Here is a 15078-nt window from a genome sequence, read left to right as displayed (position 1 = left end):
CATTCATCAACTACTGTACACCATTCATATGCCGACTGAATTCGGGGAAGATGTTAGGAAAAAGGAAGACAAAACGAGGAGGAGGAGGAGGAGGAGGAGGTAGATCGAGGTAAAGGCCTGTCTACACGAGCGGGCCTGATCGGCGGGTTTGCCCGTTAACGGGCAAATTCTCGCGGGCCTGCCCGTGAATGTTGTCCACACGACCGAAGTGATGAACAGCTGGGCCTGCCCGACGATGTTGCCAGTAGCGGGTGGAGTGCTGTACGAGAACCATGGTGCCTAGCATTGTCGGTGGCTCACTAGAGTTATCCTGGGCTGCCATCGTTAAATGTTCACTGTGCTACTATGCCGTGGAATGTGGGATGAAGGCCCGCTGTGGGTTCACGATATTATCTTGCGTCTGGCAGGGTAGAAACTCCAGCTACCGGGCACCAGCTCAGTGATTTCGCTCGGCGGCCTTTCGGGCAATTTGATCGTTTGCCCGTCAAATATGCCCGTTAACGGGCAAGCCCGCCGATCAGGCCCGCTCGTGTAGACAGGCCTTTAAGGGTGGAGGAGGGAAAACAGAAAAAATGGAGGAAGGGCATGGAGGAAAAGACAGTGGAAGAGGAAAAATATATATACTTTATCTATGATCTGACCGACATCAATACAATACTCAATTTCATTGTTTGAAATTTGTTGAATTACAATCCAAGCTACCCTATCTGCTACATTATTGAATTCCACTACGTTACCAGTAACTTCTCAATTAATCAAGAATCAATTATCACCAATTGGGAGCATACGCCGAGGGGCACCTCACTTCACTCACACACCATCGCAAATCCCCACAGTTTCTGCAGAAACCATCATCCCCATATTCTAAAGAGTTCTTGGTAGGTTCGGTCGTCTTAACCCAGTTACGAATTCATGAGTTCGGTGGGCGTGTCCTTCGTCTCCAACACAGCAGGTTGTCTCTTGCAGGGACAACCCTGTAAAGTAGGATCAACATCATGGAAACGTGACACATGTCCATAGACCCGGAGTTGGCATTCACAAAATAGGCCATTAACAAGTCTAGATTGAGTTGCACAGTCATTCCAACGATAACCTATGATTCTTCGGAGGCACTTGGTACCAAAGGCATCAAGAAGCCTCTTCAAGACAGCATTCAATTGTCATGTATTACAAGACAGGGAGAACAAGCGACATAAAGGTTTGAATCTTAGCCTTCCTGTATGGATATCGACAATGCCTATAGTTACTTGTAAGTACCTGATCTATAATTAATATCATTGTTACTATCACCATTATTATTTATCTACTTATTTTTCAATCTATTTAGAAGTAAATAATTCTAGTTGGGGGATGTGTAGTGGAACAATCGATAACGTTGGATGGTAGACCACTCCATATATTGACAACGCGATTGAAGAAAGAGTACTTCCTACGTCTGTTAAAAATCAGTCTACAATCTTGCATCAATTACTCCTAATTACGTTGGAGGTGCCAATCTTGAAATATTTTTTTCCACAGCCATGTTTTCAATTCCTTTGTAAATTTTGAGGACCTTAATTAGATCTCCTCTCATTCTCCGTTTCGAGAGATTAAACAAATTTAGTTGTCTTAAGCGTTCTTCGTACGGTTTATTCCGCAACTTAGGAATGAGCTTTGTTACTGTACGTTGCATTCTTTCTAACTTCTTGGTTTGAGATAATTCGTGATCACAACACAAGGTCTTTCTCTTGTTCTTCAAGAGCGAGCTCATAACACTATGGGCAATGCTTATCTTTCGAAGACTTTGTGACATGCCCTACCACTGTTATGCTATATGAAGCTATATGAAGTTTTCCAAGACCTCAATGTCTTCGTCTTATGCATGGACAGATTGAACTATGTTATCCAGTCAGTCCCTAAAGTCTAAGAGTCCACGTGGTCTCGCTCCCCTGTCCACTGACTCAAAGGGTAACCAGGACCTCAGGAAATTCCGCTCGGAGTACTGAACAGTATCACCGACAAAGGCGAGGCCAGTGACCTTGGTATTGCCAACGGATGCTCCGCAATGACATTGATCGACAACTCTGTCCAATACCCAGTGCATGCAGGTGTGTTGGGGTATAGGCACACCCATGCCTCGCTCTCGAATTACGAGGGATGACGCCAGACACACCTACTCCATATCTTAGAGCAAACATTCTCGGAATAAAACCAGACATCAAGTCGATAATCCTTGCAGGAATACCACGAATCCGCACAACATCCCGAAGTCACGAATAATCCTCCATTTAAATGTTCCCTCTTCATAACTCTGTAGCACCGTAGGGGACAATGACTGTATATTCTATGCAGTCGGTGTTTTAGGGATTCTAGTAATATCGCTACGGATCAAGTCATTTAGTACTCTTTCATGAATGCAAGACAATCTTCATTCACAGAAAAAAATCTACTATCCCTTTGTTTTGCTACCTACCTTAACTCCCCTTTGCCACTAACATGACTTCACCTTTTCCGTGCAATATTTCCCCAAGGATAGAAGCGCTGGTTATTGCTGACAAATACTACCTCTATAGTAGAACAAGCTGCACGATATCTTATCTCTTCCTTTCAGACCTCGCTCAGTCTTTCGATATCCCAGTTAAAATTCTCCAGATCTTCCACCAAACTCGTCTGAGGTCTCAGGATGTAAATCCTCATCTTCTTCATGATGTTTAATGTCTAAATAGTGCTGTGCCTGCTCCCAGTCGGTGGCACACTGGCCCTAAGAACACGAGGCAACGTGATTGAGCTTGGATGTGAGGGTGATCCAACAGAAACACACCCGTGAATATTTTCGGGTGCACTGTTCATTGCCGGTTGAGAGACCACAGCAATATAATATCACATTCTTGTCACGCAGTTTCTGGTGGGATTTTTTTCATCACCTGGCTCTCAGTGTTTCTGGTCAGATGCATTTTTTTTTTTTCGTTCCGTCTTATTCATTATATTCGGTAAAATCCTATATGAATGGAGTCCTATAAAGTGCCCAGTTGTCTACACCATCGTTATGATATTATTTTATATGTCTGTCCATGACAAAGTCACTGTTCGCTACAGGGACGTGTCAGTTCGCAGTGTGTCGTGCGAGAGTGAGTGCGTGCAAGCAACTCTTTTTTTTTCGTACAAGACCTGTTCGATACGGCTCACTTCAAAGGGATTTTCATTTCTCCCTCGACACAACTCTTGTAATCACGAAGACACGCATGCCTACCCTTCACCATCATGGGGTCAGCTCTCGGATGCACCGACTAATGTATACATCAATAATGGCCGCGTATGAAGGTACTTTGCCCACCTCGCTCGCCGTCCTACGTCAAGCCTCTGCACTGTAGTGGTTGAGTGATCGTGGCGCCCTCCTCCTCACGAGGAAGCCAGCCACGAAAGAACTACTCATGCGGTAGAGGGAGGGAGCGTGGCCATCACCGTGGATAATGACGGCAGTGGCGGCGGCGGCGGTGGTGGTGAATTTGATAGTGGTAGTGCTAACAAACAATAACAAGAGATAATACTAGTGTTCTTACAGTCCATGTAGTTGTTGCGATGTGGTAATGCTGCTTCACTGATGGTAATGATGACTGGGAGGGTAGTGAAGGGAATAATGGTGATGATGATGATGATGACGATGATGATAACGGTGAGGGCAATAATATGATGACAATGGTGATGTGACGGTGATGACAATGATATGGTGATGGCGTTATCTACAAGAAAAACAACGACGACGACAACGACGATGAGGAAGGATGACAACGTCAACGACTAGTGGTGGTCAGAATGATGTGGCTATAGACTTGACAAATATTCGTTAAATAACGATGGTTCATTAGAACATAAATGTCGATTGCAATAAATTCTATTTCGGATCAAATGCCAAATTACTTTTTCCTTGCATACTAAAGAAAAAAATAAATAAGCAAAACCAACAGAAATTTTGGGCATAGTAATGCAATACTCTTCAAGACATCTATGATCGTATACCAATCCTGAACCATTTTGTAGCTTCTACTATACCTCTTTTCTCCACCTTGTCTTTTCCTATGTTCCTTTGACAGGGTAATATGGATGCCAGCAACGTATCCCCGTTGTGTTATAAATGGCGACTATTTTGGTCTCCAACCAACAACTCAAAATAATTGGGTCTCTGAATGTACATGGATGGAGAACGAGGGTTAGTACAAAAGGAATATATCAGTTTTGTTAGAAGAAAGATGATTGCGTGTGTTAGCAGTTAGTGACACTAAGCTGAATGGAAAAGGTGAGGCTGAATTTGAGGGTGTTGTGAGGTACTGGAGTACAATTTTTTTTCTTTCCTTTTTTTGTGAAAAGAAGGATGAATGTGTGTTACCACTGAATGAAACTAAGCTGAAAGGTAAGGCTAAATTTGCGAATGTAGGAAGGTATCGGAAGTTGAGAGAGTGGCGAGGAGCATCTCTACAGTGTGTGGAATAAATGGGAAAAAAATATATATATATCTCCAAGAATTCAATCCATCGGCCATTCTGAGGTCGCTGTTGAACACAGACGTCTTCCAAACGCTTCAACAAGTCATACAACTGCGACAACCTTTACCACGTCACTTCTGCAAACTTCTCTATCCCGTCTCTCCAACTGTCCGATTTTTTCTTCCACGCTTCCTATCTTGTGGTGTTCAGCCAGTATTAACACACTTGCTCGATCTCATTTTCTGGCTACGTTCCTTGCCCGATCTAATTCCAATCCTATCACCGCTGCCTCACTCTCGCCCACTCCTGTCTTACCCAACCTGACCTCTTCCTGTCTTCCACTATGTTCCCAATATTGATCTTTCCATTTTCTCTGTGGAATCCTTAGATTTTTCTCCATTGCCTTCGTCCTCTATCAAGCCTCGCATCCGTAGATCGTAGCTGGGATTATACAATGATTGAGAACTATGTATTCATGGTAGCCTCAAGATCAATTTTTTTCAACCAATTGTGATCCTTCTTTTAAGATAATCTTCACTATCATTAGTCAGTTCTAGCGTTTGGTCTAACCAATTATGCTTTTCAATTTCCAAGATTCTCACTATCGATTCAGAGTAACATTAATTTGGTTTTATTCTTTGAGGCTTTCCTTTCTTAGATCAATAAGAGTATCTTGCAAGTATTTTGCTGTGTATGAAATGAGAATAATGTCATCCGCAAATCTCAGGTGATTAAAACATTCCCCAATCGTACTCAAATACTTTCCTTCCCAACTCAATTATAAATTATCTGAAAATCCCTTCGTGGCAAGGTATTAATAAATCACTTGAAACTGTATTGGTCTGCCACACTCTATGGTCGATCTTGATTTTTCTGTATCTTAATGTTGTCGAATTAGAGGGGTACCTTTGAAGTAAATGTTCGATGGAATCTTTACGATGTCTCTGTTCGCATTATATTTGCGTAATATTGTCGTTTGTTCTACAGTATGTTCTGCCTTTTCGTAATCTACAAAAGTTAACATTGGTTTATCGTATTCCGTGTTTTCCTCGATTAGTCGACTGTCTGCAGATAGCCTACAATTGAATATCTGATTCTAAAGGCTTCTTGTTATTTTGGCTATTTTCAAATCAAACTTTAAAATTTACGAGAATATTGGAGAAAATGTATACATTTGTCAATAAACTTGTAGTGGTTACTACAATTGTCCTATTTGGAGGAAGCTAGGATATTTAAAGTCAATCCCATGACTGATCTGTTTATTGGAAATGATGATGATGGTATTTACAATATTTGTGGCGAAATTCTGGATTCTTTGTGTTTAGTATACAAATAATTAAAATATATTTACAATACATAAATATGCTTCTTACAGTATGTAGAGGAATATGTTTTATTTTATTTACAAAATAAATTAAGTTATTATAATGAACATTGTTATTATATTAATTAAAATTAGTCGAATGTATGTTTAGTCGGACGCATGTTCTAAGGGGTGACTATTGTTTATCCCGTACTCGGCGATCACGAGTCTTGAAGGGGTAATTTCACGTGTTGGCTACAGAACACTACAGAACTCTCCCCCTAGTGACGAGGCAGGAGGAACGATATCTGTTTTTTCTTTGTAGTGTGTTTGTGGTTTGTAGCCCGTGTGTCCGGAGGTGTCGGAAGAGCAACAGGATCTTGTTCGTTGTCCGAGAGGAGGTATGCAGGCTTGGCGCGGTCTATGGAGATGACGTCAGTGGTTCCACGGCGATCGATGGTCAAGTTCTTCCTTGTCCTCTTGACGACTCTATATGGGCCATCGTATGGTTGTTGAAGAGGCTTCTTTACTCCCTCCACGCGAACGAAAACATGTGAGCAGTCTTCGAGGTCCTGGCTCACAAACGTTCTTGTTGGTGAGGTACGCGGTGGCACTGGCTGGAGTTTCTGCATTGTATCTGTAAGATTAGTAGCATAATCTTGAACGCTGCAGGGCTGCGTTATAGGAGCAGATGCAAGAAACTCACCGGGCAGACGGAGTGGAGTGCCATAAAGAAGTTCTGCAGAGGAGTGGCCAAGGTCTTCCTTGAGGGACGTGCGTATACCGAGGAGGACCATTGGAAGCACCGTAGACCAGTTGGTGCGGTCGCGTGCTGTTGCTGCAAGTGAAGCTTTGAGTTGTCGGTGGAAGCGTTCGACGAGTCCGTTGGATTGGGGATGGTAGCTTGCTGTTCTGAAACGCCGGATACCTAGCAAAGACATAACCTTGTTCCATAGATTGGATTCAAATTGGCTACCACGGTCGGATGTGAGGCTGAGTGGTGTACCGAATCTTGAAATCCAGGTGGTTATAAAAGCTTTGGCTACTGTTTCTGTGCTTATGTCAGTAAGCGGGATTGCTTCGGGCCAGCGTGTAAAACGGTCTACACAAGTAAGAATATACCTGAAGCTGTCTGAGAAGGGAAGCGGTCCGACGATGTCGATGTGGACGTGCTCGAGTCGAGTGGAGACTGGGCGAAAGGTACCTGGAGGGGAGATGGTGTGGCGTGTGACCTTGGAAGCTTGGCATTTGACGCAGGTGCGGGTCCAGTGTCGAACGTCTTTGGCAATTCCACTCCAGATGAAGCGTGATGACATCATGTGCTGCGAAGCTCGAATACCTGGGTGGGAGAGGTCATGTAAATGGCGGAACAAGGGATACCTGTGGTTCTCGGGCAAGTAGGGACGGATGGTGTCCGTGGATACATCGGCGTAGAGCTCAGTGTTGGTTCCAGGGAGCTGTACCTTCTTCATCTGCAACGCGGGGTTTTCCATCAATCGCTGCAGCTCGGTATCACCAGCTTGGTCTGCAGCGATGGCGGCGTAGTCGATGAGAGAGGTAGAGACTGCAGATATGTTGCGCGAGAGGGCATCGGCAGGACAATTATCTGCACCTCGAACAAAACGAATATCTGTGGTGAATTGGGAGATGAAATCTATGTGTCGGAGTTGTCTAGGGGAGTATGTTGTCTTGTTATGAATGAATGTTGTTGTGATTGGTTTGTGGTCGGTGTATATGTGGAATTGTCGTCCTTCGACGAAATACCTGAACCTGTTGACAGCCTTGTAGATGGCTAGGAGTTCCTTGTCGAAGGCGCTGTATTTCTTCTCGGCATTGTTGAGCTTCTTTGAGAAGAAGGCGATGGGTTTCCAGGCATCGTTGATGTATTGCTGCAGAACTGCGCCGACACCTGTGTCTGAAGCATCTGTCGAGATGGAAGTGATGGCATCAGGAATAGGGAAACTAAGGGCGGTAGCATTCCCGAGTGCTTCTTTGGCTGCCATGAAAGCTGCATCAGTTTCGACGTCCCAGTTGAGTACGATGGAACGTCCCCTCTTGCACGGCTTGATCATGGAGTAGAGCGGTTGGAGCAGTTGAGCGCAGCCTGGAATGAAACGATTGTAAAAATTTAACATACCAAGGAATTGCTTGAGTTGGCGCTGTGTTGTAGGTTTCGGGAAACTCTGGATGGCGTCGCAGCGGGATGAGACAGGGGTGACGCCTGAAGGTGTGACGGTGTGTCCTAGAAAGTTGATGGATGACACACCGAAGTCAGATTTCTCGAGATTGATGTGGATGCCGTAGTCTTGTAGGCGGGTAAAGACTTGCTTCAGATGGTCTTGGTGCGTGGCTTCGTCAGGGCTGGCGATGAGCACATCGTCGATGTAGGTGAAGCAAAAAGGCAGGCCTCGCAGGACTTCGTCCATGAATCTCTGGAAAGTTTGGGCAGAGTTCTTGAGGCCGAAGGGCATTCGAACGTATTCGAACAAGCCAAAAGGTGTTGTGACAGCTGTTTTGGGGATGTCAGGCGGGTTGACCGGAATATGATGGAAGGCTTTTACAAGATCGATCCGGGAGTATACGCGAGTTCCTGCAAGGTGTGAGGAAAACTCCTGTATGTTGGGAACAGGGTACCTATCCATCACAGTTCGTGAGTTGAGGGCGCGGTAGTCACCGCATGGCCTGATGTCGCCGTTGCTTTTGGGGACGATGTGGAGAGCTGACGACCAGTTGCTTGAGCTTGGGCGAATGATACCTTGACGCATGAGGGCTTCTAGTTCTGCCTTGGCTAGCTTGAGGCGTTCCGGAGCCAGACGACGGGCTTTGGCGTAGACTGGAGGTCCCGTAGTCTCTATGTGGTGCACTACGTGGTGTTTCACAGTCGTGGTCGTGGAGTAAGGTTGTGTCAAGGCAGGAAAGTTCCTGAGGAGAGAAGCAAACTTGTTATCAGCACTGATGGTTGAAAGCTGGCTACTTACTCCGGTTGTTGGCCTGGCGTAGGATGACATTGATGTAAGGGGGTCGTGGAGCTTGCGATTTTTAATATCGATCAGGAGATCGAAGTGGGTCAAAAAATCGGCGCCAAGGATGGGTTGGGAAACTGATGCAACGTAGAAGGTCCACTCAAAGGATCGGCGGAGGTTGAGTTCCAGCTGAAGTGTCTTCCTCTTGAAAACGGGTATCTTGGTGCCGTTGGCTGCGTAGAGGGAAGACATCGGCGGCAGTGATTGCTGGCTTGCTGTGGCAGGCAGGACACTGACTTCAGCTCCGGTATCGATGAGGTATGTGGTGTTGGAGAGTGGATCAAATACGAAGAAGAGTTTCGATGTATGTTGGCGAACGCTGTGCGCCGTTAGCGTTCGCCCATCGTGTTTAAAGGTGACGGTGAGAAGGTGCACGGCTGTGTACATTTCCTCGCATCTTGTCCAAAGCGACGATGGTAGTAGCAGACGCCTGATGTGTGCTTGGGTCTCCCTCTGGACGTAGACCTGGAGCGGTTGCGGTAGTATCTTGGTGACGGGGGTCGTTGTTGAAGGTTGGCAACCTGCTCTTGGAGGGCGCTAACCTGGAGGGTGAGTTTAGAGACTAGCTCGGTTAACGCCTGAGTTGCAGACTGGTCGGCGAGGTTAGCGATGGTAGGGCGCGCAACTGGTACCGAAGCCATGAACTCATCAGCGAGTGTGGCTAGCTCGTCGAGCGAGAGCTTGTTCTTGGCGCTGAAGAGGTTGCCTTGGATGGTTGTTGGTAGGCGCTGGTAGAATAGGTGGCGCAAGATGGAGGTGTCGAATGTTGCGTATTTGTCTCCGAGCAATCGCTTCATGCGTCGCAGCAAGTCGGATGGTTTCTCATTTCCAAGTTCTTCTTTCGAGAGGAGCTCCTGCAGGCGTGTAGCTTCGGAAGACTCAAGGCGGTCCAGAACGGCTTTCTTCAAATCTTCGTATGGGGTACCGGATGTAGGTGCCTTGGAGATGGTGTCTGAAACTTGGAGGAGTACGTCAGATGGTAAGAGACCACAAGCATGTGAAAACTTCGTAAGGCTGGTGGTAATGCGGTTTGCCTTAAAGTTACACTCGAGGATTGTGAACCATATTGTTGGGTCGCGGTTGGAAAAAGGGGGTGCGCGGAATGCACTTACTTCCTGTTGTTGATCGTCCGTCATGCTTACGTGATTAGTATGCAGCGATGTTCGTGGGCAGCTGGGTTGGGCAGGCTGGGTCAACGGGCAGGACAACCCGGGACGGCGGGGCTGGGCACGGCAGGGCGGCGGGCGGGGCTGGGCACGGCAGGGCGGGGCAGGTCACGGCAGGGCGGTGGGCGGGGCTGGGCACGGCAGGGCGGCGGGCGGGGCTGGGCACGGCAGGGCGGCGGGCGGGGCTGGGCACGGCAGGGCGGCGGGCGGGGCTGGTCACGGCAGGGCGGCGGGCGGGGCTGGTCACGGCAGGGCGGCGGGCGGGGCTGGTCACGGCAGGGCGGCGGGCGGGGCTGGTCACGGCAGGGCGGCGGGCGGGGCTGGCGGCGGGCGGGGCTGGCGGCGGTCACTCCAGGGTCACCAAATGTAGTGGTTACTACAATTGTCCTTCTTGGAGGAAGCTAGGATATTTAAAGTCAATCCCATGACTGATCTGTTTATTGGAAATGATGATGATGGTATTTACAATATTTGTGGCGAAATTCTGGATTCTTTGTGTTTAGTATACAAATAATTAAAATATATTTACAATACATAAATATGCTTCTTACAGTATGTAGAGGAATATGTTTTATTTTATTTACAAAATAAATTAAGTTATTATAATGAACATTGTTATTATATTAATTAAAATTAGTCGAATGTATGTTTAGTCGGACGCATGTTCTAAGGGGTGACTATTGTTTATCCCGTACTCGGCGATCACGAGTCTTGAAGGGGTAATTTCACGTGTTGGCTACAGAACACTACAAACTAATCGATCAATAATTACTGGGAACTTTCTGGTCTCCTTTCTTATTAAACTTAAGTATTATAGCATTGCACTAGGGTTCAGGAATGCTTTCGTCACGTATACACTGTGTGTGTAGTTGAGGTAATTTACAATGAATTCGAGTCTTTTAGGAACCTTATCAATATACCACCAAACCTTGTTTTTCTTTCTTTCATATTTTTTTTTAGAGTGAATGTAATTTCTTCACTTGTAACTTCTGGCACACTACTACAGTATATACATTTTATTAACTGGTCAATAACGCTCCTAATGAAATAAATCTAGACTTTCTATCATTCTGTCTCCGCATTTAATCACGTCTCCACTTTTATCCGCCAAAGAAATCATCCGTTGCCCGCCTAAAGGTGGTCAGTGCAGGGTTTGTTTAATGATTTACCTTCCCTTTATAAGATGTATATTTCTTGCGCTCTTCCTTGTCCAGTTCTGCATACCCAGAGCTGCCTAGTGTAGGCCTTATGGTCTCCTGCGGTCTCCTTCATTCTTATGTTCTTATGTAGCCACCATCATCAAAGTGCCAACCCATCGGATAGGTCTTCAAGGATGATGCTGATTAAAATGAGAATAAATTGTGAAGTGTGGATGACTCCTGGTACAGAGTAAAGTTTGGAGGGAGTACTTTTGGGTAGATCATAATGAGTGTGTTGGGAGATTTGGAATGAGTATGACAGATAATTTGTGCCAGTGGATGATATAATTGGAATCCCTAGAAGGGATGATAGTGGAGAGAATTGATGATTATATCGCGTTTGAGGCCTGAGGGTTAGAGTAGTTGGTGGACGGGCAGTCGAGTAAGAGAGAGAGAGCATTAGTGGATTATGTAGTGGGGTCCAAAAGGGTGTGTGGACGAGTATTGGATGCGATGTTTGTACTGTGGGGAGCCAGCGGCGGAACGAACGAAATCTGATGGAAAGGAGACGGAGGGAGGGAGAGCCAAAGTCGAAGAGGGAAGAGGGGAAGGGAAAGGGGGACAGTGAGGCACCGAAAGTGAGTGCATTGAGTGGGAAAGGGGGATAGTCTGAGTACCATGCGAGTCTGAGGAATGTGTGGAATGTATCGAAAGAGAGGGCGAGAGAGGGAGGCGCAAACAAAAAGAAAAAAAAAATAGTGGCCGTGTTTTCGGGAGGAACTTTTGAAGTGTGCGAAAATGGTATGCGGGGTGAGGAAAGAGAGGGAAGGGAAGTTGAAGAGACTGGTGAAATGGAAAGGCGTGGTGCGGCAGTGAAATGTTCCCAACTGCTCACCGATGACGAAAATGGAAAACTCGTTTATGCCAACTACATACAAATGAAACGTTGTTGTATGGATACAGATGAATAGCAACGAGTAGCGCCAACATCCTGTGCTTCTGTTGAATTTGAAAGTACCAAGGTTCTTCTTAAACAATAGCATCCGTTGTGGACATACACAAAGCGGCGCGCGCTTAATTACTCCAACATGACACGAAAAAATAAAAAATAAAGGAAGCTCACTTAATTGTCTATCGAATGTTTTCCATACACATACACATAAGTGAACTTTATACTGGGTATTACACTAAGACCTATTCGTGTGTATGTGTATGTTTGGCTCGATGTATGAGTAATGCTGCGATTTTACACACACGCACACACCACATCCTTGCTAAAAAGAGAGAGTAATGGCTTGAAGTGTTGGGATGTTCTTCACGCCTTAGGCGGGTCTCGATCTCAGTTCCGTTGAGCTAGCAGGACAAGGCGTGGAGGTGAGAGAGGGTGAAATAGGGTGAGAGAGAGAGAGAGAGAGAGAGAGAGAGAGAGAGAGAGAGAGAGAGAGAGAGAGAGGGGGGGGGGAGGGGGGCATTTAATCCTTTCAACTCGGTGAGGCCTTTTTCCATGTCCCGGCCAACAGACGGGACATTTTCTTTTATTCTATTTTATTTTATTTCTTCATCCGCTGCTGAAGGTCAAGTCCCCCAGGACACGAGAAGGTCTCGATAGATGGCGGACCCCCTTTCGCATCCCCGAGTTCTCTTCTTCCCTTCAGACGAGGACATCGTTTCGCGTTGGCGTGGGTCATCGGAAACTGTTTTACAATTTCCAGGTTCCGAAAGCTTTGGCGGACGAAGTGACCGAGATTGAAGTGTCACTCGAGGAGAGCTCCTTCGGTAGGGAACTCTGTACGAAGTGGAGGACCACAGGGGACTCGAGTCTGTGGGGTTGACCCGCTGACCCAGAGGTGCTATACAACGCCAACAACAACATTGTACGGTACAATGCCAAGCGGACAAGTGCAATCCATCACTTTTGTCTTCCTTCGACACCTGGACACGACCTGTTGCTTCCTATAAGGTACGTACAGTCCTGCTGATCACAACTTGGGCGTAGCTGAGACCATATATATATATATATATATATATATGTATATATATATATATATATATATATATATATATATATATATGTATATATATATATATATATATATATATATATATAGATAGATAGATAGATACAGAGAGAGGGGAAGGGGGAAAGAAAAAGAGTGTGATTTTTCCGTCCCTCAAAAACGCGCCAAAGTTCTGCGAATTTTCAACCTCATTGGTCCACTTTTTTTTTCAATCGAGTTCGACAAGAGAGGTCTGCGTTCTTCTCGGATGAAGGCCAAGAAGGCACTCGAGAGGTTCTTCAGTCCCCGAAGGTGTTGCGACAGACACAGCACCTCCTTTGGCCTTTCAGAATAACACCCCCCCCCTCCGGGGCTCCCTCCGTCCCAACACTCTCTCCCCTCCCGCTTTGTCCAGCCTTGGGATGTCTGTGTCTGAATGCCGTCGTTGTCGTCGTCGGTGCCGTCGTTTATGTGTCGCCGCTCGATGGACGAGATCGAGACACGCCCCAACTTGGCGTCCCACTGAGTGGCCCCACCTCCACCTTCATAATAAACGAGACGGGAGACAGATCGACCAGAGGGGGCAGGGTGTAGGGTCCGACACTCTCGTTGTGGTAAAGAAAACAAAGATTCTGTCTGCTGCAGTGCTTCGACACTTCCGAAGCTCGGGTACCTCAATGTAGTGCTACTGTTGGCGCCGTCTTAATACCAAGAACGACACACCAACGAAGCACGACACAGATTTCCCGAACTGTATCATGACCGAGGATCGCGCGGACGGCGAGACGATACGGCGGCGATTGGCTCGTTCGATCGATCGAGTCCACTTCTACACTACAATTAAGAGAATACCGTCTTTCATTGAAGTAAAAAAATATATATACAATCTCATATACATCACCCACAAACACACACGCACTCTAGTGACAGCCAGAGTAAAATCATAAGAGTTTAGACGTAGTAAATTGATTATCCTTCTCAACTTAGGCGGTTACTTTAGGGACAGCTTAAGCCAGGCGACTTCATCTAGCTTAATACGTAAGCAGCTTCTGGACCTTGCAGGTTTAAAATGGTCCTGTTTTTCCATCGTTAGGTCTCAATGCTACTGACCGCGGGGAACCCAAAGGTGTCTTAGAGCTGCTCAGCGTTTCTCAATCGGAGAGGCGGCAGTTCCATGAGGGGGAGAGTAGTTGTAAATAAGCTAATCTCTAGCAAATGCGCTTTTGAGTAAATTTCTGCGTTCAACTTGAGGAAACCTAGACACACACACACACACACACACACACACACACACACACACACACACATATATATATATATATATATATATATATATATATATATATATTTATATATATATATTAGATATATATATATATATATATATATATATATATATATATATATATATATAATTACCACAGGAGAAAAGAAACTTGAAGTAAGCATTTCTGTAAGATTACATCCTCAGACGTATTACAGATATAAGGGTGTGAGAAGATTTAAGTATAACAATGAAGAAGGAACGCGGAGGACAGAAGGACACCAAAGGGGGACAAATGTTCACAAGAATGAGGAGGAATATCACCTTACCTTCCTCCCTCTACCTGACACCGCTAAGTCAGTCTGGAGACCGGAAGGACACTAACCATATTACTCGTATATTTAGTTAAAGCCGATCTGGCTAAGGATAGAAGCGCTGGTTATCTCTGACGAAATCCTCAAACCATCCGTGGTTTCCGGAGGCTTTGCTCGCCAAAGTCCAGTGTCTGGTCTAATTACAGAATAAAACGGGCAAGACGATCCAAACGACAGGCGTATCACATTCAGCTGAGTAGCGTGCAACTGATAGCCACCGAGATTCGTATATATTCAGAAAAAAATGCAACCGCTTAAAGAGTCACAGGAGAGTCTGGGTAGTCTGTGATCGATACTCATCAATCCTTTTACACCTGATTAAAAATTTCATGGAGGAATTCAAACAACTGAA

At 45.7% G+C, this 15078-nt stretch overlaps 1 protein-coding gene across 4 annotated transcripts in view; it reads right to left on the bottom strand.

The window, feature by feature from the left end:
- Window positions 1–11275, bottom strand: part of LOC143023485 (uncharacterized) — a 96967-nt gene extending 85692 nt beyond the window's left edge. For 2 of the 4 annotated variants that reach the window (XM_076182005.1, XM_076182006.1), the window contains exon 1: window positions 11122–11271. In XM_076182005.1, the coding sequence (XP_076038120.1) occupies window positions 11122–11174 (53 nt within the window). In that variant the 5' untranslated portion in view covers window positions 11175–11271. Of the gene's footprint in view, window positions 1–11121 lie in introns of all 4 variants that reach the window. The other 2 variants (XM_076182007.1, XM_076182008.1) reach the window with 2 other exon arrangements.
- Between the last annotated feature and the right edge of the window lie 3803 nt (window positions 11276–15078).

The sequence above is a fragment of the Oratosquilla oratoria genome, unplaced genomic scaffold (assembly GCF_046742065.1).
Source record: "Oratosquilla oratoria isolate Oo_2021 unplaced genomic scaffold, ASM4674206v1 SCAFFOLD48, whole genome shotgun sequence".
Classification (NCBI taxonomy): Eukaryota; Metazoa; Arthropoda; class Malacostraca; order Stomatopoda; family Squillidae; genus Oratosquilla; species Oratosquilla oratoria.
Note: the sequence above shows the minus strand (reverse complement) of the source record. Positions and strands in the feature narration are given on the sequence as shown.